Below are 24981 nucleotides of genomic sequence, written 5' to 3'. Positions count from 1 at the left end.
AATTGTGAATTCACTAACCATATTATAAGACAGTCCATTTGTATAAAAGTCATGCTTTTATGGTTAGTAATAAATGAATGAACTTTTTATAAATAAAAGAGACCGTCTATTCAAGAATTTGTGTAGTAAATTAATCAAACAAAGAATTCCCTGCCCTCCTAAGCTTAACAAAGAGACTGTTACAAGCAAGACGCTTTGCATTCATTAAAAAAACAACATTAGGTCCATTGACAAATTCTTATTTAAGATAGGGTCATAGGGATATCCGTCCTAAGCTCAAGAGTTAAGACAGGTCAAATAGCATATCACTTACATAGATAAGATAAAAACAAAATGCTCAAATATTAGCAAAAGACTCGTCTTATTTATGCAAAAGATATGTTATTTGACTCGTTTTAACTTAAAGGGGACTTCTTGTTATTGGCATTGCATTATGTTTGCTTTTTTAGACTTTTTGACTTTCTTTATTTTCAAAATAGAGCAACTAAATGATAAATACAAAGCAAACAAAGATTTGGCCTCGTACAACCAAACCTATGAGAAGATCATTCATCTTTCCACTTTGATTGATGCATAGCAAAATGGAGTATTGGCCTACCGGAAGAAGTGTCTTGTCGACGACGACAAGCAACGTATCCAAAATAAAGTATCGAAGTAACATGAAAAAACAGGTATACATACAAGTGCATTTGCTATACCTCTCTTGGAGTTCTAGGAAGCACCAAAATCCGGGAATCTGCCGTATTTCCAAGATTCTATGAATACAAACGAGTATACTTCGTCACCCAAAGGCTAAAAATCACTTGGGAGGAAATGATTACGTCGACTTGTGAGCTTCCAACGTCAAGCAACACCTCATTCTATGAACTAATGTTTGATATTCTCTCGAATTGTCGAGAATGGTCATCACTATGATGGTGGCTTCCAAACTCCTGGTTGGAAAGATGAGCCTGAACCTGTAGGCTCTGTTGTCCTGAAACATCAGGATATCAAAACAAAAGAGGCGTAAATATCCTGCTAAATGCCACAGTAGCCTGAAAAAACTATACGATTATCTTTAAACCTGACACCATCGATCTGTCATATTAGCCTGATGTGAATAAATTGATTTGCGTGCAAAAATTATCACGAACCCACTCTTTGACCCGTAGCTAACCCGAACATTTTTTTTTTTTGATGACGAGGGGGTTGAGTCCCCCCGGGCCCATGCATTCCCGCACCACCACATGGACCATGTAAGCCACCCCCTTCGGGGGCTGCAGTGGCCAAGTGATCATCGCCCCAGCTGGTAGTCGAACCCGGGACCTCTCAACTCCTGCATTTCTGCAAGCTTCAAGGTTTAACCCGGCTACCACTGGACTAACACCACTTGGTTACCCGAACATTGCTGGATCTAATATTACCAGATTCAAAACCACGTGGCTTCGAACTGACATGATTTGACTAATTTGACTTAAATTTATCAACACAAGAAATGACAAGCCATGAAAGACTACCTAAACCACCGGCTATACTCGAATGACCCAACCTTCAAATGATGCGACCAAAACTAACCCGCACAGGTCCCCAACCAGCATCGAGCTGCGACTCATTTGCCAGGTCTAGTTATCGTCCATAATCCCACCCAGGTTTCACCTACCATGTCATGCAACACATAATGACACCAGCAATCAACAAACAGAAAACAACTTACTGTGGTTCAACAGCTTCCTGAGGTTGAACTGTCTTCTCGTTCTTTGATTCAGCTTCGCTGCCAATTCACAGAAGTTCTTAGCAACGTCATAAAAAGCAAACATAGAACTTCAATTTAAAAGGCTTTGTACTGAAAACACATGGTGGGCACCTGACTATTTAGTACCTCGCATACTTTGTGTTCGACACTTGACAGCTATTAACACCATACCATTATTATTCAACAAATAAATAAAATTAATGAAGCTGATCGCAAAATAGACAACATAAAAGGAAGCAATCTACTGGGATGAAGCTTGCAAGACAGGATAAGGAGACAAATGATTAGTTTCCAAGAAATAACCACTTCTTTGGAGTGTTGCGTACTTGAGTAGTGACATGACTCTCGTGCCTACGATACCATAGTTGTGATGTTCACCGCATAGAAATAACTCCTTACGAGTACTTATTTTTATTGCAGATTTACTAATCTAATATGCAGCAGATAATAGCGTCTCAAGAAGATGATGTCATTTGTAGGGAATTGGTAAGTTTAATAACAAAAACTAGTAGCACGACTTTCTGTCTCCAAAACTTGGTTAGAATAACAATCAAGTTGACCAACCAACCTTGTACTTCCAGCCGCAACAGACGTTTCGTCATGGTCATCATCTGCAAAGAACGAGAATAAATTAACTGTCAGAAAAGCATTATATTAAGTAGATGACATATTACATCATGCCTATATTAACAAACAAAAGGTAGGCTCGGTTTTGGAGATAAGATGTTCCGGCAAAAATACAAAAATTACTTCATGCTTTGACTCTTTGGTAAACAACAAAGAAGTCATACAAACCGTCACACATTTTGTCTCAAAAATATGTTGGTTTTTCAATTAAGCTTTAAGCCTTAAATGACAATTCAAGCATGTTGGCCACACTTAAAACATCCAAAAAGACTCCACACTTGAAGCCGTCACACATTTTCCTTTTATTACGGCTTAATGAAAATTAAATTTTCCATGTCATTAGAGGGATTTTGTTGATTCGCCTTATTTTGGGGACGGGGGATGACATATTGATGAAATTTTCTTAGTTAAAGGTGCTAATACCTTCTGAGCGAACTTGCTGAAGGAAGCTCTGCAAGTCAGGGCCACTAGCTTTACCTGCCAAAAAGAACTTGTCAATTTTATTCCACAAAAATGAAATTCAAGATAGCCGTTTCTGCCACCTACCTGGAATCTTTTGACGATGAATAGTGCCTTGAACGGCTCTTCTTTCTTCCTCTTCTTTCTTTAAACCTATATGACGAAATTGTAATATCAGAGCTTTCAGAAAATTGAGATCTACTTTTTAAGTGAATAACTTCCAAGTTTGTTTTGCACAAAAAATAAGGAACATAATAAGGTGCGCCGTGCGGCCACAAATAACATACAGAAAAGGAAAGGTTCCAAGGAGAAGTTTATTCACAAAGGAAGACAGATAGAAACAGGAAAGATATGCGCATCAACAAAGGGAAGGAGAGGAAATGACGACAATTAGGACTAGGGCTGAGTGTCGCAGAGGAAGGACAAAAGAAGCAAAAAAATTCAACAGTTTAAGATCCAAGATCACTTTTTCCTTATGTCTAAATAATAGAGCCCCTGAACTTGTAAGCAACTTACAACTACAACCGAAATAAACTCTACGGAGATAAGTTTAGATATAAAACTAGCACCAGCTACATAGGGACTACAGTCCTACAGAGTATTATTTACCAGAAGCCAGAACTAACTAAAACCTAGAATCTAAATGAGATAGTATAAAAATATATGATTAAACGCCAACCACGAGCAGAAAAGCGCACAGAAGCAAACATTAATGTTGAACTAGGGGACAGGGAGATAGTCGTTCAATCTGTATTCCCCAATAACCAAATAACGGAAAATCAAGAGCACAAATTAGCATTACAAGCTGGAGAGAAAGAAGCTGAGAAAGAAGAGAAAGGCTGGGTAATTGCTTCTTCACTTAAATCAACAATACATAGAAGTGCCATACACAGAAGGCATACTATGTTTGAGACATAGCACAGAAAGCATTATTCATCTGAATCAGGGAAGATGTTTCATACTTTCATACACAGTCTCTTCTCTAACCTCTATCTTTGTCATGCGAGCCTCCCTTTTTTTCTCTCTTCTGGGAAAGTGTCAAATTAGTAAGGGGCCAGTACAGATTCTCATACACATATCGAAGAGTCTAGCGATTGAATAAGAGTGTGCCCAAGAAGTGAATAATCGAATTAAGATAGGGGATAAATATAGCATTTCAGCCTGTACAGGAATAAAAATGTAGCTGAATCTTCTGAGAATATCAAAAACTCAGAAGAAAGCAAATGATAAACACAAAAGCAAAGAGGTACAGAATAATCGACAATGCAACATACGCGCTACGTTTTGTCTGACTTGTTCTCGTCTTGCCTCCATTTCAGCCATCTCCTGCAGTAGCGAGCAACGAAATCAAAAGATCGTTATGGAATCACAACCAAGGGGAAAACATAACAGAAGATTTACTTAGAAAGACCTACAAGAATAATTTTTAGAAAGACTCCAACATTTAAGAAACCACTTGTACTAAAAAGGTTAAGAGCTGAAGGATCAAAAATTTAAGCAGAAGAACTAGTACTATAGTAGTATACGTTCTTGCATCGGGATATGCTAACAAACAGAGAACGGAAAGCATAAGGCCATAGAATATTGAGTGTGTTCTTAAAAGTCCAGACTAATTCCTGTGGATGGGAACCAATCATTCGAGGACATGTGGAGAAAGCTCCATAACATGGCATACTAAGAAAGTGCAATGTGATTCTCTAAACTACCACCCTTACGTGAACTCCTATTTTAGATCATTTTCAAAAAGCATTATGTTGCATCAGGAAATGACGAAACCTATGAAAAGGTGGGGCACAGTGATCTATTATACCTCTGCGGTAGGAGCTCTTTTGCGCTGCCCATTAAGCCAACATATCCATTCAACTGCAACAACCACATAATTAAGCATTCTATTAAGAATTCCACACATGACCAAGGAAAAAAGAGAGATGCATTATGACATAATAACCAAACATCTTTTCTCTATCTATTCACAAGCCAGTTTTTTCTGTGTGAACTCAGAAGGCGGCAGCACAAACTTCCGAAAAGAGGATCATTGTAAAACATCACCAATGTGAAGAAAACTTCAACTTGAATCATGGTGATAAAAGCGTCGAGTTACCTGGAACTGAAGTAGGCTCTTGTTCTCCTTTAAAAACCACCCACCTCTTCTCTTTCACTGTTTAAGAAGAAAGAAGAATGGATGAGAAACAAATCAAAACCTTAGTATAGAACATGTCTAACTGGGTATGCATATCAGTCGCAATGTGACTAGATAAAACAGCCTAAGCCTAAGGTATTAAAAGATGAATTTGGAACCCCCACCCTAGCGTCAAAATCAATCGCGTCATTGTGAAGTTATCTGTGAATTGTGGCTCGTGTTTAAAATTTCCAGTGGCTATTATAAGGTATGCCAATGCAGCACTGTCAACAATTACTCAACTGTTTTAACTTTTATCTTCAAGCCTTAGCCAGAGTTAATTGTCCTGACTTCTGCTGACAAAAAAATCAGTGCAAAAAAAATCCTGCTGAGACCATACAAACATACGGAGTATATTATGTACTCCGTGTGGATCATGCGTAATCTCGTCTGGTCTGAGAGATTAATCATGTGGAAGTTGAGTGGAACTAGCTAGTAGCTACAGGACCTTGAGGGTGTGTTTGGATTGAAGTATTTGGAGGGAAAAGAAAGGGAGGGAGAATAGGGAATTAAAATCCCTTGTTTGGATAGCAAATGGGGGTGGATGGAAATGGAGGAGGAGAGATTTAGAGGGATCCAATTTCCCTCCTCCAAGCCTAATCAAAATCTCTCCACAATAGGCAAGATTTGGAGGGAAATTTCCACATACAACAGATTTGGAGGGATCCAATTTCCCTCCTCCCCTCCCTTTCCCTCCACTTTTGCTATCCAAACACACCCTGAATCTCCACATACAACAGAAAAGGCTTTGTTTAGATCAAGAAGTCCAAATCGGTAGCACTGGTAAGTCCATCAAAAGTTATACTCCGTATTATGTAGTTGAATGGCCATTATGGAACCTATATGGCTATATCCCTCCATTTTGCTCCCCCCTCCACTTTCCTCCAACCCATTTTGCTATCCAAACTCGATAAATTGTATCCCACTTTTCCCTCCCCACCCTTTCCCTCGATATCATTCAATCCACCCAAAGCCGAAACGAGGTCATAGACTTAAAGCTTGTACAACAAATCAACAAATTACCTTACTCTAAAACAGAATTAACGGGAAGATCAGTTAGTCTAGAATCTAGATACACGTCTTAAATGAGAATTTGCCCTTTATCATCAACCATTAAACCCATCAAACATAAGGAATATCTTCTTACCCAACTAAAATTTCAACCTCGATGTTATAACAGATGCAAGAAAGATAATAAACAAGCTTAAATAACCATACAAATTTAAGATGGTTCACTAACGATGTGTTGGCTACGTATTCAACGCACATTACTCCGTCTCAATCATTTGTTTACCTTTGATTTAAATACCCCGACACAACGAACAACGTACAGTCTAACATTCGACGACGAGAAATGCAAGAAATAACGCAACCCCAGGTGCCAAATCAGTCATAAATCATAATGCTAAAATCATAACAAATTTAAAAATTCAAATTAACAATAAATAAATCATGGATCATAATATAATTACATCCAACAATACATACTACTCCCTCCGTCTCAATCATTTGTTTACCTTGATTAAAATAACCTCTCACAACGAATATAAAAGGTAAACAAATAATCGAGACGGAAACAGTAAAACATAAGAAATTGAAAAGGGTGGAAGAAAAACCCACTTACTGACACCATCAATAACTTCATTTCTAGCAAAATAACGATTCCCAGTTTTATCAATGCCCACCATTGTTCTATTGCTGAATATTCCAACTATCTTTGCTATAAATCTTGACATTTTGCTAATAATTTGTAATTAAATTAACTAAATTTGTATGTTAATTAATGAGTATAAGTATAGATTCCACAAAAGTTGTTCGATTGTTTTGATTTCTGGGTAGTTGCCATGGAAATCGTCTGAAAATGGTTGAATAAATTAGACGATCAAGTTTCAGTAGAAAATAGTGTGGGTTGCGGGATTTGGGCTTACGATATGACCTGATCCGACCTATTGTGACCCGAGACCGCTCGTGGGTCTTTTAGAACCGGTTTGGTTACTTGGTTTGAGCTCAGTCAGCTCCATTTCAGAGGATGATTATTGGTAAGACTCTTCAAAGTCTTAAGACTCTGTCACATCACTTTTCCACTAACTTTTATTATTTATTTATTATTCAGACTCACCTCAAACTTAACTTAAACTTTATACATTATCAGTCACACTCACCTCATACTCTACTTTTTCACTATACTTTGAGAAAATGTGGGGTTTAAGAAAAAAAGAACAAAAATAATATAACACATGCCATATAAGTATATAACACATGTCTTTCTTTCATTAGATGTCTTTTTTTATTAGTGGGGTCAAAACTCATGTAGAGTCTTAAGTTAAGTCTTGGATTTCCAAGACTCAACTTAAGACTTTGTCAAGACTTTATTAAGACTATGATAGATTATTGGTAGTCTTGAGTGAGTCTTGTCTTAAGACTCACCAAAGTCTTGTCTCAACACTACCAATAATCTTAACCTTAAGACCGAGCTAATACCGAGCTTGAGTTGGTGCTGAACTTAACAAAATCAAACTCGATACCTAGCTTAGCACCTCGGTGAGGTTCCATAGTGGAAGATTGTAGATTAACCAAATTTACTTCCGCAAGTGTCGCTATAGATGGAGGAAAAACATTATCCCATCTACGACAACCCACTTCCCACAGCGAAGCGTGAACAAATTCATGTGCTACTCTATTCAAATTTCTACGAACAAACGAAAAATTAACACGATCAAGCCTACTACATAGCTCTAAAATATCATTATAAGCGAGAACTATAACGCTACGGCCGGTCCTTTTCTTCTTCAAATCTTCCATTGTCACTTCACAGTCACCTTCCACCACCACACTTCGAACCCCACTTACCTTTGCTTCTTAAAGGTCGTGCAACACATCCACCGCCTCCACCATTATTGTAGGATGTAGCACCTCCCTAGATTGGATCGTAGTTCCCAAAATCACCTACCCATTGACGCCTCTACACATTACACCCCAACACGTTCCAACTCTCTCTTTATACCCCGCATCCACATTAATCTTCACCCTACCCCGCTCCGGTCTTGCCCAACTCGTCTCCACTCTCGCACCCGTCTTAGTTATTTTTATGGTTTTTGTTTTCTCTTTTTTTGTTTAAAATTGAGCACACTATGTCGCGGGTAAGAATCGAACTCCCAACTTCATGGTTAGAGAAAGAGACCCTTACCGTTTAAGCTTGAGCCATGTTTAAGTTTTTTTGAAGCCGAACTCGAGTTTCACTTTTTAAAACGATCTCTAAGTCAACTCTAAGCTCAAGATCATAATTTGAACCTATCTCAAAACAATTTGTAATGTCTCAGGTTGAGGATATTGATAAAGAGAAATAACTCAAATGAGCGTTGAAATAGATTGAAAATACTCTGAATTTCAACAAAGTGATTTCTCTCTTTTTGATTATTGATAAGGTTATTTTTAGTCGTTGCCCAATCAAAATAAATCATATTCTCAACTAACTAATAGCTAGCAGTAAGAAAGGGTCGACCACAGGGATGCGGTAATTAACTATTTGTTAATATTTAAGTTTGTTTTAAAGGTAACCGATTTCTTGAAGATTTGGTTTGTTTAACTATAACTAATTGTGATGAAATAAAAGGTAAATTCAAATATATTAAAAGAGTTTAGGGATTCAGGTTCACTTAGGCAGTCATCCGGAGGTCAAATTTAATTCATTAACAGAAATAATTAAAATAATCGGAAAAAAACAAACCCAATACCAAATGTATGTATCCTCCACTCTACTAACATTTAATGAAAAATCTCATCCGTATTATTTGTCAACTCAGAAAGCTTGCTCTACTAAAGACTTAAGAACAAACATCAAAATATAAAATGACTCGAAAATGTGAAAAAAATGAGATTTTCGTAGAGGTAAAGTATGAAAAATTAGTAGTAATACACGCTTAAAGCAATTTCCACTGCACCTTCACGAAAATAGGCTAATGCAGAAAGTATACTATAAGAGAATTGAAATTTTAGGTAGATTTATATTATAATAATCTTGAGAAAGATATGAAATCTTTTTTTTTTTTTTGGGTAAAGATAATGAAATCTTTTCCAAGAAGATAATTTATTTAGGAATAAGAAGATGGTAGTGAAAATTAGTAAGAATCATTATTAGGTTTCTGAGTTAGGCGGGAAAATAATTTACCATGACTTGATACGTGTACAATAAAATATCTAGTGGTTCATCTATTTTTCTTTTATATAGATAGATAGATATAGATACACCTAACAAACACCTAACAAACCATACCGTACAGACTTCTCCAACCCGTCCAATCCATTTGGTAAAGTTCGTGTTTTATCCACCGCCTCGACTCGTGAGACCTTCAGACTGGTTCAAACCTTAGAAAGATAGCGAAGTTTCACCATTTTGTAATAAATTTTATACATAAGTATGACAGACCGAGTTAAAGCAAAACACGAGCCAACCCAACAACAGACTCGTGTAGCCTACCCTGCCAGACAAGGTAAGTAAAGGCTTAGTCAAAGGTGTCCGACCCTTAACCTAGCCAAATACCCGATAACTCTTTTCAAAAAATCGACAATTTATATTTGAATTTTTCTAACCTATGTCCACCAGGCGTCCATGCATAGGATAAGAAAACAAAAAAGAAAAGAAATAAATGTATTTATGGTAAGAAAAATAAAAATAATAGAAGATTGCAATTTCCATAAAAACAGCAATTAATACTTTCCTTTTTTATTTTCTTATCCTATGCTTAGTGGACATATGTTAGAAAAACTGTTTATATTTTACCCACAACTCCAATATAAATAACATGCCCGACCCCTGAAATCAATCGATCCCATCGTTATTGTCAAAGTCAGAATAACAATCACATTCAATCAAACTTCTCTCGATGGATTCTTTCATCGCAAAAATCAGAATCGGTGACCAATTTCAAGCCAATATTCCTCCTATGAATGAGTATACGAATCTCGAAGCCATGGCCATGGGGAGTGTTGTGAAGATGGACCCCACGAATTCGAGCGCATTCGAGATTATTATCTCAGGATGTACCTTTAAGGTTCTTCCAGTTTTCAAGAATGGAGAGGTTGATTGGGAATACATGAAGGTTAAGATTTCAAGTTTGTATTTTCTCCGGTTTTCCGAAAAATTGTCTGAGTTCCCTGTGATTGTATTAGGGAAAGGGGAATCAGGTAATGTTGTAGGGAAGGTGGTGGGCTTCATTGAAAAAAAACCACTGTGTAACTATTTGATTGATTGTGTTGAGCAAGACGCTTTCTTTGATCCGGAAAAAGCCTTTGAGCTTTATAATGCTGAATTAGACTTGAAGGCTCTTGGTATTCAAGTTGATGATGCCAATTGATATTGCTGCTGCTGCTTGTTAGCCATAGGCTGCTGTTTTTTTTTTTTTTTTAGACAACAGTAGTCGGATGCTTGTTTTGTTAGTAGTTTCTAAACAATGGGATGTTAGAAAATTATCTAATTTATTGCATAATAATATTGTTAATCAGATAATTGATATTTCATTCCCGCATAATGATATCCCGGATATCCTTATTTGGGGGTTGTCGCCTGTCTGTGGATGAAGATTTCTCTACTAAAACAGCAAATTGGTTAGTTGAAGGTTTTTCCTTTGGAAAACTTGTATTGATAGTCTTCTTACGAAAGGTAAATTTCTTAAAAGTCATATTAATGTCCCGGCTCACTATGTTTTGTGCAATCATCCTTTTGAAGATAAAAATCACTTATTTTTCAGATGTCGTTGATTATTTCAGTTATCCAAGACATAAACATTATTAGTTTTAATAAATTTTTGGAAATACATGATGATATTGTTAGTCAAAGTTTTATAATGAAACTAAACTATCTCAAAGATTTAATTCCAAAAGTAATTGCAAAAAATATGGGTTGAAGAAAAAGATGATAATGGAGGGAGATTATGGTTTTGAATACTTATGTTGAATTAAGAAGGGGCAATATAGGTATAAAGTAATTGCAAAAAAAAAAAAAAAAAAAAATTGGAACAAAGCCAATCTTACCTGAGATTGGTACAATTAGTTGTATTTTTCGTCGAGTAGGTAGTAAACTGAGTATATTTGCAGTATTGTAGGTAGTAGTTTGCATATTTAAGCATAATATGTAGTAAAATAAAAATTTCGAACTTTAATAGGTAGTATATTGCCATTTGGCCTTAATTTTATTTGGTGAAATGCATGGTTATGTAGAAATGATATTTATTATCTTTAATAATGTCCATTTAGATATCAGCAAACTTATTCTCTTAAGCGGTAATAACATTAAGATTTGAATGAGACTAGACATAAAGATCTCAACAATCTCCGAAAAATACGAGTCAGCTAGAAACACTACTAGTAAGGAAGAAATCTGGTGGGAGAAACACCTATAAACGGTTTTCTAAAACTAAATTTTGACGGATCGAAAATAGATGACAATAAAGCTGTTTTAGGATACTCTATAAGAGATCATAATGGTAAAGTTGTCATGTTGGGAGCAAAACAGTGCGAATCTAATAGTATTCTTGTTACCGAAGCTCTCGCTTTAAAAAAAGGCATTTTAGCAGTTAATTATAGAAGGTGATAATTTATGTGTTATCAACTCAATTCGTAATACCTGACAAATTTCTTGAAAAAATTCTAGTATTATAAAGGATGTAAAATTAGATCTTCATTTCTTTGATGAAGTGATAATTAAACATTGTTATTATGAAGCAACATTCATGTACAATTCGAAATTTCGAGGTGGTTTGAAAGTCGATGACTTCAACATACCTCACTCATTCGAAAGGATGAGATAAATCAATCCTACTTCAATCTAATTTTCTTACCTTAAAAATCATTTATTCGACAAAAAATTCAACGCAACTTCCCACCATTCCCCTTCGAAAACTCAAAAAAACACAAAAAATTGAAAAAATCCCTCGCACCTCTCCCTCCACAATCCACCCTTATTTTCCCGCCTTTCTTCCCCTCTTATCCCCCTTTATAAACCCCCAACCCCATCCACCATTCTTCCCCCAATTCCTCACCTACTCTCAAACCCTAATTCCTCAATTTCCCCAACTATCTTCCACATTTCCCCTTACATCCCTATACTAATCATGAATCGGAGGATCCGAACTCAGTCAACTCGTCCTCCGACTCACCGATTCAAGGAGTATCTCAAACCCGGCGCACTCGCTCGTCTGCGCGACTCCAAGATCTCTACTCGCTCTCACCGAGTTAACTCGGTTTTGTTTCAGCGCGATGTAAGCGATGATAATGTGCTGAGTCCACTCACTGAGTTGCCTCCCGAGTTTGCGAACTTAAACCGTGGACCGCAGTGTTTTGGAAGGAAGAAACTCGGCGCGGCGAGAGTGTATATTAGTGGTGTTAATCATGTAGTAGTTTCTGATAATGTTGTTGATCCTTTTATTAGTAGCGTTGTTAATGCTGCTAATAATAATAATTTACTTGTTCATTAATTAGATCATTTATAATTATTATAATTATAATTTTGTAGAATTTTTGTTGTTGAGATTATGATATAGATCTGAATATACACAGTGTTTTGTTCATCTTTGTTCAATTAATGAAATAGTAAAACATGATTTGCCGGTATTAATTAATGTTTTAGCAGTTAATTGATTTGTTTTTGATTAAATTTGTTTTAAATTAGTGTTAATTGCAATTGAATGCTTATGATTTGATCGATTAATTGCGCTGTTAATCTCATGTATCATCGATTTACCTTGATTTGTTATTCTGTTTATTAGGATTTAAGAAGTTGCCTGTAATTTCGAGTTTTAATCAAAAGAATCACTTAAGATTCTATATATTTGTTTAGGTTATATGCTCTTAATGTCGGATGCTTATGATTTGATTGATTAATTGCGCCGTTAATCTCATGTTTTGTCGATTTACATGGATTTGTTAAATTGGTTACCAGGATTTAGGAAGGTTGCTTTTAATTTCGAGTATTAATTGAAAGGATCACTTAAGATTCTATATATTTGTTTAGGTTATGTGCTTCAAATGTTGTATTGATGTGTTGTAGATGAATTAGGGTTTGTTTATCATTGGAGTGAGTTAGTTTCAGCCATTTTAATGAAGCATTGGCATTGATGGTTTACTTTGAGAATTGGCACTAGATTTGTCTCGGTTGACAACTATCTAGAGCTTGATCATAACTGTTGCGTATTAAATCAATTCCGTAAATGAATCAGTAAAAACTGTGTTGTTTTGTCGGGTGTGAGGTGATTTGTAGGATCTTGTTCAGGATCTCTACTAAGATGGTTGACATTTTCGCAATTTGTATATGACTAATAGACACGAGTGAGCCTTGTTGTGAACTATGTAGTATTCGGGATATACTTGATGTGTGTTGTTGGTTCTGTTTGCTTGTGCTCTTACTTATTAGACATGTGAATCCCATTAGATTACATAAAGCAAATACCGGCATCAGTCATTGATAGTTCAAACTGCTTTGCTTGTGACGGTCACAAGCTTGTTACCTCTCATTGCCCCCCTTCCACTTGCGTTCCTACTTGCTTTTTGTTATCTTATGGCATTAAATTTTTTGTCGGGCCTCACGATTATGGTTTGTCCTGCCAGTAGTGGTAGTCCACTACTAGGCCCTGGGTCACTAGGGTAATGTTGTTATTGTTCTGCTCTCATGATCATGAGTTGTGTTTTCATACATTTCTGCACGTACAGTTGATTGAATTCCTCTTGGATCTCGTTGCAAGTAATCTATCATCCCGTTATGTGCCATAATGGGTGCGTAGAATAGGGCATTAACTAGGCCAAGTAGTACACACTGTTGCACATAACTGAAGTTCTTAGAACTAGAAGTAGATTGTTTACCACATTCTTTGCAACGGGTATCTCAATGATGGGGGGAGTACTTTGAAATCTCTCTGAGGATATTTTTCACAAGTATTACCTCTTTCTGTAATGGAAGTGCTAGACGTTATGTACTCGCAGTTTTTTTCATAGGCTCTCTGTATTAATTCAATGACATTTTGTTGTTATGCATATATTGATCTTGTGATAGTCGGTTCACTTAGTTTGGTTAATTATCAGAATGATTAGCAGAACTCGTAGAAGGAAAAAAGTCTGTTCACAGAAGGAGATTCTGTATGGGCTGCAACAAGCTGTAATCATCATTAACATGCTTATAATCACAAATCAAGACCGATGTGATATCTCAAGCTGATATGGTAGAGGGTCGATGGTGTTTTCAATGCTCTCTTTGAAGAAGGTATGTCCAGTTCCTCCTCTTTTTTATTATTATCTCTGCTGTGAGATTATTGTATATGAGACTATAACAACAGCATTACCCCAGTGCCTCAATGACTCCCGCAAGTTGCAGGGGGGTTTAGATGTACGCATCCTTATCCTTGTGTAAGCAAACACAAAGAGGTTGTTTCTGAATGACCGTAGATGGATGTTTATAATTAACAACATACGAGACTATGTGGTATATAAGAGAGTGCTGCAGAACGACAGCTCTGCATATGAATCTTAATTGTTATCGTTCTTGTTTATGTTTATGTTTATATTATTCCAGAATATGCATTCATTGATTGACCATATCATTGCATCTCACTTCTGAATTTTGTCTTTTGAATGTTAATAATACAGTCAAAACAATGTAATGTAGAAAGACGAAACTCATAGGAGTCACTGAAGCATATGAATGCCAGATATATGAGCTTGGTTTACAACTTTTCATCATTTAGATACGAGACTTGTTTGATTTATCAATCCAGTATTCTTAATTTATGATTTACCATGTGACTATTTTGTTTGTTGAATGAATCGAGCTAGATAGTTATACTATATAATGGGGTATCGGTGCAGAATCTCTTAACATATAGAGCTAGATATATACCATATAAATGTGTTCAAGTTATCAACATATAATCCATATATGATCTTTTAATGCCATATACTATTAAACACAAGTTAGTTTGGCTTCAGCTGTTAATTATTATGTCTCATATTCCTTCATTAACCATGTGGCCTTTATGATTTTGTCCTGCTGATTCATTGGCGTTTTCTAATGACGATACATGTCAGATGACCGTATATCATTTTGAGATTGAACCCTTATTGCTGTTGTTGCTAGGCAAAGGCATACATGCCGCGATGCCGGCATGTGGCAAAATGAAATAATTCAGTAGCTTTATTTCTAATGCTACAAGCCTACAAGGTATAAGCATAAGTATATTCTGTGTTGTTTTCCAAGGAATCTATATTGGTATTCTGGAACTTCATCCTGAAACAACTGAGACGATCAACATTTCCACAAATCGTATATGACTAATAGACACGAGTGAGCCTCGCTGTGAACTATGTAGTACCCGGGATTTACTTGATGTGCGTCGTTGGTTCTGTTTGGTAATGCTTCAACTTATTAGATTACATAAAGCAAACACTGGCATTAGTAATTGATTGTTACATTCTTCAATAGATTACAAAACTTGGCTTTCAAACTGATGTAACTTCAGTACTATTCCTTGTTTTTATCATCTCGTACACATTAAACTTTCCACCGTGCCACACGATTGTTATTTGTCCCGCTAGCAGCGGCAGTCTTTTTAGGTATTAGGGTAATGTAGTTACTAGTTAGTGCTCTCCTGATCTCCTCCCATAATTATGTGTTGTTGTTTTCATACAATTTCTGTGCGTACAGTTGATTGAATTCCTCTTGGATCTGGTTGCAAGTAATCTACTATTTGTAATGTGCCATAATGGGTGTGCAGAATAGGGCATTAACTAGGCCATGTAGTGTAAACTGTTGGTCTGTTGCACATAACTGAATTTTCTAGAACTGAAGAGGTAGATTATTTACGACATTCTTTCTGACGGGTATCTCTATGACGGAGGAAGTAATTTGAAACCTGTCTGAGGAATTATCTCCCAAGTATTTACCTCTTTTGTAATGGGGACCTTGTGATAGTCAGTTCACTTAGTTTGGTTAATCTCCAAAAAGATTAGTAGAACTCACTGGAAGGTCTGTTCACAGAGAGAGTTTCTGCACTGGCAGCAATAAGCTGTAATCATCATTAGCATGCATAGAAGTCACAGGAGGCTGCATTCAATTGCTAACTTATGAAGGATCTGTAGAAGGCCGATGTGATATCTCAAGCTGATATGGTAGAGGGTAGATGGTGTTATCATTACGACATTACTCTCTTTGAAGAAGGTATGCCAAGTTCCTCATCCTCTTTTAATAATTGTACACTGTAATATTAAATTTAAAGTCTATTTGCTAAATGCTAATTTAAAGCTGATATGGTAGAGGGTAGATGGTGGTATCATTACGACATTACTCTCCTTGTTGAATGAATCGAGCTAGATAGTTATATATATTTAATGGGGTACCGGTGCAGAATCTCTTTACATACAGAGCTAGATATATATACCATATAAAATGTGTTCCAAGTTATCAACATATAATCCATATCCATATATTTTATATGATCTTTCATGCCATGTTAGATTACCCCGAATCACTTGAGATTGAGCCCTTGTTGCTGTAGTTGCTATGCACGGCATACATGCTGGCATGTGGTATAATGAAATAATTCAGTAGCTTTATTTCTAATGCTACAAGCCTACAAGGTATAAGGCTATAAGCACAAGTATATTCTTTCTGCTGTTTTCCCGTGCTGCAAGGAATCTGTGTTGGCATTTCTGGAACTTCATCCTGAAATAACTTTATTTCTTTCTTTTAGGTGTTAATCGTTTATTTGGGGTTGAGTCGTTGAGACGTTCTTTTAGTAGACAGCTTCCGTCAAATTCAGATCATGACTTATGCTGAATTCTTAACTAGGTATTCTCTATGGATGACATTGACATAGAGCGCCATTGATTTTACGATTCTTCTATATTCAGTTGATGTTTTCATTTATGACTTGACATGATTTTTTTCCTAATCCCTCTCTTGTTCTCTCTTTCCGCATTTTGGTTTCTTAAGAAAGACTGTTTTCTTTTGCCAATTATGACTATGTTCGTCGGGGAGGCACTGCTGGAGGTGAAATTGGAACTGTAAGCAATAACCATAGCTAGTTGTTCTTCTGAATCTATAGTCTGACCATCTTGCCTTTTGTTTCAGCAAAACGCATTGAGGCAGGACAGTAAACAGGGCATGCACAGAGGAATTCTGACGATGAGTTTCGTGGTATCTAACAATGTTCAGCAGTTCAGGCAACATGTAAGTGTCAAACATGTATCTGTCTTAACCACTACGATAAGACCCTTTTGGTATCTGGTTCATAAAAAACAAAGTGTCCCTTGCGTCTTTGTTCATCGTCTCATGAGCGCCTAGTGCAATGATTCATGAGAGCTACTTTTAGAAATTAATAAGGTTGAGTCTTAACTCTCAACTCGAAACCCAAGTTGTCATATTATTCAATGATGGTTACAAGTTTAATGATTGAAGGGCAGGGCATGGATGGAAGATTGGAAGACTATAATGCTTGGACAAGACTGATACTAGTACATACATGCACTGGAACTTAACCAAATCCTCAACATGGAAGGTATGTGCAACTTTCAATAAAAAATACTCCGTACTTCTTTCGTCTTAATCGGTAAACAAATGAAGGAGTCGGAGAGAGTAATACTTTTTAGTTTTGACATTCACACTAAAATTCACAAAAATACTCCCTCCGTCCCGGTCAATTGTTATTCTTTGTTTTTGACACAAAGACCAAGAAAAGAGGAGAAAGCCAATTACTAAATGACTAGTGGAACAATTTGAGTGTAAATGATCAAATTGCTCATCAAGTTCATTCTTAAAATAGAAAGAACAACAATTGATCGAGACACCCCAAAATACAAAAGAACAACAAATAACCGGGACAGAGGGAGTAAAAGTTATACAGGTTCATGGAATATGTCTAAGGGGAGTAAAACTTGACGTTCTCATTTTGTTTTAGCAAGTTTCATGTCAATTTGTGTTTAGGTTGTATTTTGTTCACAATTAATATGGTTCGTTGAGTTTATATCCTTATGTGGTGGGCTCTTCTGAGAAAGTGGAGACAGTTGAATGCAATTTTTGGCTGCTACCAGCAATGCCACTATGTTTGGTCCGTCTATTATAGTAGTTGATAATTATGTGGTAGCCTGTAAACCAAGTATATGTTGTCTGCCAAATACAGAGTAGTAAATAATTTTCTTCGTCGATTCCCGTACCCGGTTTTGCTCACAACTAGGAAGATGTGATTGTGAAATGAATCTTAATAAGGTAGTAAGGTAAATGGATTAGTCTTATTTGTATTGCAAAGCTAGGTCGTCACCCGGTAGTACGGGATTTGGTATCACCAGCTCCCATATCCACCTCCCACTGACCCGACAACCCTCCTTCCCCAGCCCACCACCGGCTACCACCATCATCATCATCATCATCATTATCATTAGTATTAGTATTAGTATTATTTACTTTTATTATTATTTACTTTTTTTTTTTTAGGGAAAATGGTACATAAAAAAACCTAATTTGTTTAGTTTTATGAAAAGTGTAAAGTATGGAAACTTTATGAAAAAAAGTATGTGAAAAAATAAAGTTCGTATATGAAAAAGCAACACCGTTATTTTAATGAACCATACATGTTATATATGAGAATGCAGTACTATACCGAATTCGGTACTATCCGATAAGGCAATCTCATTTTCTAAAAACGTAAGATTACGAATGCATTAAGAATCTAGTCATATCTATTGTTGAGGGAAACCGGTTGGATTCCTTGCACTTTCCATAAGGCTTTTTTTTCTTTTCTTTTTTCTAAGGAATCTAAGCTAGGAGACAAAAAAGTTTATTGTAGTTGAGTTCTTCATTTCTTATGTTGTTTTTTTTATCAAAGAATCTTGTTTGTGACGGTCTCTTTAAAAAAATCTCTCACAGGCTCACAGGTCGCATCCCCTCCCCACTTGCCCTCCCACTTTCCCTTTGTTTCACGTCCCTTCAAAATGACGGATTTTGCCCGTCATAAATGAGATTTTGTTTTTTTGTATATTGAGGGGTGAAAATCTGAATTCACTGAATGGCGGCCATCTTTGTTGCCGACAAACATAGGAATGGCGGCTTGACAATAAAACCACATGTAAAATTGTGTTTTTAATCCATGCTTTCACTTTCTCTCAAAATGCTTGTTAAGTCTAAACTTCAAGTTTTCTTATCTTATATATCTATTCCTGAGGTAGAATGTTATCCTTAAAAAAAGAAATTTCATAATTAGCGGTAAGAAGGTAAAAATGCCGAGTCAAATATAGTAATTCATAAAGCTTATAACTTTGTCTTTTGTCTACTCTTTTGTCTTTAGCGATGTTTATTCAATTAATAAGTCGAATCTACTTTGAGTTTCTTCTGTTTTTTACTCCCTGACTGTTAAATTGCACTTCCCATGGGGTCGAAAAGCAAGCAGATGAAGCAAAAGAAATGATATTTTAATCGGTTGTGAGAGGAGAAGGTAGAAAAGAGAAGGTAGATAGAAATTCTCGTAAAATAATTGCTATTCTGTACGGAGTAATAGACAAGTAGCTAATCATGTGATATGTCATTTGGAATCCATACATCATCCGTGTGTTCCAGATACTCATGTCTAATAAGAGGATAAAATTGGTAACGTTATTTTTAAATGCGTGTTAGACTCTTGTGCATATAACGACTTTATAATAACTTATACACCTGAAAATTTGTAATCTTGGCGACTATGGCGAGTAAATACTTTTGCAGTCCAAGTGAATCTTCGTCTCACCATCCTTTAAAGCCTAGATACTGAATCTTTTAATTTATTGAGTATAAAAATTCCCTTTTGGAATTTATTGGCTAAAATCTTTTTGTTTAATGCAGATACTGTTCTCCTAGCCTTTGTGTGCAGAGTTTCTTAAATGCTCCTCTTGCCCATTGGTTCCTATATATATTGCTGGCAATTCCAAAATCCCAATAATTGAACTCTCTTTTCTCTCAAATCCAAGATTCCCTTTGACAAATCCCGGAAATAAGAATTAAGACGGTCTTAAGCAAGACCAGTTGTAAGATATGGAGAACAGAAACTGGAGACCTTACAGAAGAAGTGAAGAATACCAGGAAGAAGATGTATGGAATGTCATCAAAGATAACAGAGAAGTTGTTGGTATTAAAATTGATGAATCAAGAACTCCTACATCTCCTCTTTCGATATCAAGACGTCTTCCAAGCGCAGCGAGAATGATTCCACGGTCCCACAAACATGAAAACCATGACAGTGATGGGGTCAAACTGGTGAAACAGCATTCTGCTCCTGTCAGCATTCCTGACTGGCCCAAGATTTACGGAAAAAGTCCGAAAAGGAAGGATGACAGTCATCATTCTAATCATGGTGGAGACGAAAGTGATGATGATGACGAGGTCGATGATGATGCTGTAGATGACCCTAGATTGCCTCCACATGAATGGCTGGCAAAGAAGTATGCAAGGAGCAAAACTTCGTCGTTTTCGGTATGTGAGGGAGCTGGAAGAACTCTGAAAGGAAGAGATCTGTGTAAGGTAAGGGATGCTGTTTTGTCTAAAACTGGTTTCCTCTGATCTTTGGCCTGTTGAAGCAATGCAACTGTAATGGCTTAGGCAGTATGTACACTATGTAGGACTTTGTTTCTAGCTTTAGTATTGTCCTGTATTTTACATTTAATTCCGACCCCAAAATCGATGTACCTCGTTTATAATTTGTTATTGTAATATATTTATAAAATTGCGTTATTAGATTTCAATTTCTCATTATATATTGATGTAAATATTTCCTTTGTTATTGTAATATATTTATAAAATTGTGTTAATATATTTATAAAGAGTTTGCTCCTTCCCCATGGGCAGCGATCGAACCCCTGACCTCATGGTTAAGGGATGAGGTGAGCAAACACCACACCAAACCCATTTGGTTTTCTTTATTAGCATCTTAACATGTGTCTATTGGGCACATTTTAGAAAAACCCTTTAATCAAATCTCTATAAAGATAAAATTTAGTAACAAACATAATTTGCAGAAATTTAGCGGAAATTTGTTTTACAATTCAAGAGCTTTTTACGACTTGTGTTTATTTGTCAACATAAATTTAGTAGCCGAAAACAAAATCAATTTTCACTATAAAACTTGGGTCACCAATAAAGTGAGATGGTAAAGTCACCTATTTTCTCTGTCCTGGTGAATAGTTTACATTTACTTTATTTTATGAGGGAAAAATAAAGTAAGTGTAATCAATTTACTGAAGGGATGTAGTACTATTCTACCAACAACCCCACTACACCAAAACTCAAGTGAATATGATGAGTTGATGACAAATGGTAGAGTTTAGGAGTTTCTTACCATCTTTTAAAATGTTTACACATGAACAAAAAGTTGCTTAAGATCATCATTTGGAGCACTATCATGTTGACAAAAATTTCTTATGATGCACTTCCTAAAATAGACCATCATTCCATCACATGAGTCACAAATGTCATGATATAATGTTTTTTCCTATGTAAATTCTCGTCTCACAATCGTTTTAAATAATGATAAAAAGAGAAGGTAGCTCTGAGATATCACGAATATTTTTTCATCGCAAATAAGAATAACTGTTTTTTTTTCTAAACCGGCTATCCACTAACCACTATTGACAACAATGAGTATCTCTTCGTCACAAGTACTCTCATGAATATGGATCGAATCCGTCACCACAAAATTAAAAGAATTGTGAGCAACCATCACATCGAACTCACAAAATTACCCCATAATATATAATGATGTGATTCCCCTTCACTAATTCCTCCAACTACTAAACTCCAAATTGAACTTAAAATAACCTCAAAACCACCCTTTTCTTTCTTTCTTACAAAATTTCTTAATCTTGAACCATTAAACATTAACCAAATTATGAGCAACCCAAATGAAAACCATAATCATAACTCCAAAAATTCCATACCCAGATTAAAAATCATTGATTTTTCTCTAAGAATTACTGTTATTCCTCTTACTATTGCTTCATTATGTCTCACTGTTACAAATAATGAAGATAATCCTGATTATGGTAGCATCCATTTTTTCAACTTCCTTGGACTCAAGTAATTATCTTTTTCTTTTGACTTATACTGTAAATGTTTTGTTTAAGTTGATTAGTTGCAGTGTCGGAGTTAGGGGAATGCTAGCAGGGACTCTCGCTCCATTGAAGGATGAAAATTCCGAAGTTTTAGTTAAAATTTTAGATTTTTTTTTTTCGAGTTTACCAAATACCATTACCTGTTTGTCACCGCTGATAATTGTACGCTTTCATTGCAAGATATATGGTTTGCATTGCTGCCTTAGCTGCTGGATATGCTCTTATTGCTGCAATTTCAACTTGGATCAGTTGTTTAGTTAACAAAGTTTGGATTTTCTTTATTTCTGATCAGGTTTGTTTCTTCATTTCATTCAACTTTGGTCATTCCGCATCTCATATATAACGTCACTCTGAAATATACTATGTCACTCGTTTTATACAAGGTAACAATATACTCCGTAACATATAACAGTTTAATTATTGTTCTCTCAAAACGAGTGACAAACTATATTTTAGAGTTACATTCTCTTAGACGATGTCAATTCCAACCCGATATTTTCTGAAAATATATGTAAGCCAACTCTTTCTGTAGACCGATAATAATGTAAAATTAAGCCCCGTTCTTTTGGATTTCATTTCAGTTCAATTTAGCTTCATTCAGTTCAGTTCAGCTAAAATTGAACCAAATGGGTCCTGTATCCGGGGAGGATCCAACCTCCTCGTCATCAAAAAAAAAAAAAAAAAAAAATTGAACCAAATGTGACATATGGTCATAGACCTGGCAAATCGGGTTAATGCGTCGGGTTCGGGTCGGGCCATTTCGAGTTTTTTAAATTTTCGGGTTAACTCGGGTTGGGCCGGGTCATTTCGGATTCCGGGTCTGTTTCGGGTTTGTTGGTCGGGTCTGTTTCGGGTCAAGCGGGTCGGTTATTTTGGTTCAGGTCATTTTCGGGTCAATGATTAAGAGAGAAAAAGGCATTTCAAGTCTTTTGAGGTTAATTAGAGTTATATTTTGTCGGATCATTTTCGGGTTGAGTGGTTTTGGGTCGGGCATTTCGGGTCGGGCCGGGACTGTTACGGGTCCATGAAAACTCGGGTCCTTTTTGGGTCGGGTCGGGTCAATTCGGGCTTCGGGTGTCATTCGGGTGCGGCAGTTCGGGTCGATTTCGGGTCTCGGATCAACCTTTTCGGGTCGGGTCAATCAGATCGGGTTGATTTTACCAGGTCTACATATAGAAGTATTATATTTGGCGGACGTATATTGAATACAGGTTTGGGTCAGACATATTGTGATTTATAGCTAAAATTTTCCAATTTGTATCTAAATTTCGAATTTTAGTCCCCTAGCGAAAAACCCTGGCTTGACACTTTCCACTAATACAACAAACTTCGAAAATGGATTAATGTCGTTGCTATATATAGGTAATGGCGTACCTAATGGTGACATCGGGAGCAGCCGGAGCAGAAATGTGGTATTTAGCATATAAAGGAGATGTACAAGTCTCATGGAGTGAAGCTTGCACTGCATATGGGATGTTCTGCAATAAGCTTAAACTTGCTTTTATTCTTCATTTCTTAGCTATGTTTTGCTTCTTTGTCTTGGCTCTTATTTCGGCTTTTAGGGCTTTTAGCATGTTTGATCCTCCCCTTTCCAAAGATGTAGAAGATGATCAAAATACTTAATCAGGATTTTCTGTTAGGAGGAGGGGGGCGAAAAATCCCAGCGGAGGCGAATTGGTAATGCCATAAAGTAAACCTTGGAAAATTTCAAAAATTTTAACTAAGATATTCGAAATTCCCTATTCCCAGCAGGGACGAGTGCCCCTGCTAGCCCCCTAAATCCGCCACTGGCCACTGCATGTGTTTACCCGAAAGCTAATTGATCTTCGGATCAAATGTATCAATAATTTTAGCTCTTCCATCACGATGTGCTGATGAGTTACGTGTTTGGTTTTAGAGTTTTTGTTTTTATTGTTCATGTTTGTCGTCTTTAAACCATTTTGATAGGTATTTTTGTTACAATCATGATACGTAGAATAAAGTTACGACTCATACGTAACACGTAAGACTGTTTAAGATTTCGTTAAAGTGGTTAAAATATGAATGAGCTGCTCACGAGTCGCATATATGGAGTTTCATACGAGATACTCTAATAAAAAGGGTGGTAAACCATTATGGATGATTAACTTCATGATTTACACGCAATTATACATACTCGGAGATTTGCCCCGCACATCTCGGTCCGACTATGAGGTTTCATGTAATCCAAAATGGCTAATGGCTATCTTCTCTGATTAGAATTTGTGCAATAGAGTAGTAAAGTTAAGCTGGAGATTGATTAAACCGGCGTGTGTCTGTGTGTACATTGGACTCAGCCTTGTCCAATAAGAAATTTATTTATGCCCACGAACTACTCATCGAATGGGCCTGACACAAAATTGTAAGTCCGTGACAACTTGCACATACCTAGAAAACAAATGTGATGAAAAAACAAGGTGAAAAAAATTGACCGTAATTTGGAACATCGTTCCCTTAATTAAATCGGCTAGGGAGGTTATGCGTATCCTTGATCGCTATCAGCAGGCTTCGGGGCAATTGGTGAGTTTGCCGAAGACCACGGTTTCTTTTAGTCGTGGGACTAGTTTGGCGAGGAGACAGCGAATAGGGGGTGTGCTTGGAGTGAGGCAGGTAGTGTGTCAGGAGAAATATTTGGGTTTGCCGACAGTCTTGGGGAGGTCTAAGAAGGGACTCACGGATTTGATTCGGGACAAGTTGAGTAAGAAGTTGCAGGGATGGAAGGGTTCGTTACTCAGTAAGGCGGGTAAGGAGGTGCTTATAAAGGCAGTGGCCCAAGCTATACCAACTTATGCGATGAGTGTTTTTCGGATTCCGTCTAATTTCTGTGACGTGATGAGGTCCCTTGTTTCGAGGT

At 36.5% G+C, this 24981-nt stretch overlaps 3 protein-coding genes across 6 annotated transcripts; 2 read left to right on the top strand and 1 right to left on the bottom strand.

The window, feature by feature from the left end:
- Nucleotides 1-537: 537 nt before the first annotated feature.
- On the bottom strand, nucleotides 538-6917 carry LOC141646839 (uncharacterized). Of its 2 annotated transcripts, none has more exons than XM_074454812.1 (9): nucleotides 6622-6917; nucleotides 4920-4976; nucleotides 4629-4681; nucleotides 4093-4144; nucleotides 2906-2971; nucleotides 2783-2836; nucleotides 2301-2343; nucleotides 1694-1750; nucleotides 538-973 (listed from the first exon to the last, which is right to left on the bottom strand). In XM_074454812.1, the coding sequence occupies exons 1-9, from the start codon at nucleotides 6731-6733 to the stop codon at nucleotides 910-912; spliced, it is 558 nt and encodes a 185-aa protein (XP_074310913.1). In that variant the 5' UTR covers nucleotides 6734-6917; the 3' UTR covers nucleotides 538-909. The 2 variants fall into 2 exon arrangements, with proteins under 2 accessions (XP_074310913.1, XP_074310914.1); XM_074454813.1 differs by having other exon boundaries at nucleotides 6618-6891.
- Nucleotides 6918-12742: 5825 nt separating this feature from the next.
- LOC141646837 (protein S40-6-like) lies at nucleotides 12743-20770 on the top strand. 3 transcript variants are annotated; one of them, XM_074454810.1, is made up of 5 exons: nucleotides 12743-14247; nucleotides 16018-16197; nucleotides 17110-17208; nucleotides 17442-17536; nucleotides 19849-20770. In XM_074454810.1, the coding sequence occupies exon 5, from the start codon at nucleotides 20038-20040 to the stop codon at nucleotides 20560-20562; it is 525 nt and encodes a 174-aa protein (XP_074310911.1). In that variant the 5' UTR covers nucleotides 12743-14247; nucleotides 16018-16197; nucleotides 17110-17208; nucleotides 17442-17536; nucleotides 19849-20037; the 3' UTR covers nucleotides 20563-20770. The 3 variants fall into 3 exon arrangements, with proteins under 3 accessions (XP_074310911.1, XP_074310909.1, XP_074310910.1); XM_074454808.1 differs by having other exon boundaries at nucleotides 17437-17536; XM_074454809.1 differs by having other exon boundaries at nucleotides 12743-16197; nucleotides 17437-17536.
- An 841-nt stretch (nucleotides 20771-21611) lies between these two features.
- Nucleotides 21612-24109, top strand: LOC141646836 (CASP-like protein 2D1). The gene is made up of 3 exons (XM_074454807.1): nucleotides 21612-22074; nucleotides 22290-22401; nucleotides 23472-24109. Exons 1-3 carry the CDS (start codon nucleotides 21887-21889, stop codon nucleotides 23730-23732), a joined length of 561 nt encoding a protein of 186 aa, XP_074310908.1. The 5' UTR covers nucleotides 21612-21886; the 3' UTR covers nucleotides 23733-24109.
- The last annotated feature ends 872 nt before the right edge of the window (nucleotides 24110-24981 follow it).

The sequence above is a fragment of the Silene latifolia genome, chromosome 3 (assembly GCF_048544455.1).
Source record: "Silene latifolia isolate original U9 population chromosome 3, ASM4854445v1, whole genome shotgun sequence".
NCBI lineage: Eukaryota > Viridiplantae > Streptophyta > Magnoliopsida > Caryophyllales > Caryophyllaceae > Silene > Silene latifolia.
Note: the sequence above shows the minus strand (reverse complement) of the source record. Positions and strands in the feature narration are given on the sequence as shown.

What these genes read in the sequence shown, in the direction of transcription:
- LOC141646837 (XM_074454810.1), top strand. Translation starts at nt 20,038, where the DNA reads ATGGAGAACAGAAACTGGAGACCTTACAGAAGAAGTGAAGAATACCAG.
- LOC141646839 (XM_074454812.1), bottom strand. Translation starts at nt 6,733, where the DNA reads ATGTCAAGATTTATAGCAAAGATAGTTGGAATATTCAGCAATAGAACA. An exon ending in AGTCAGACAAAACGTAGCGC is followed by an intron (nt 2,972 to 4,092) that starts GTATGTTGCATT and finishes TTCGTCATATAG; the next exon opens with GTTTAAAGAAAGAAGAGGAA. An exon ending in GTTGCGGCTGGAAGTACAAG is followed by an intron (nt 1,751 to 2,300) that starts GTTGGTTGGTCA and finishes GTGAATTGGCAG; the next exon opens with CGAAGCTGAATCAAAGAACG.
- LOC141646836 (XM_074454807.1), top strand. Translation starts at nt 21,887, where the DNA reads ATGAGCAACCCAAATGAAAACCATAATCATAACTCCAAAAATTCCATA. An exon ending in TTCAACTTCCTTGGACTCAA is followed by an intron (nt 22,075 to 22,289) that starts GTAATTATCTTT and finishes TTTCATTGCAAG; the next exon opens with ATATATGGTTTGCATTGCTG. An exon ending in TTTTCTTTATTTCTGATCAG is followed by an intron (nt 22,402 to 23,471) that starts GTTTGTTTCTTC and finishes TGCTATATATAG; the next exon opens with GTAATGGCGTACCTAATGGT.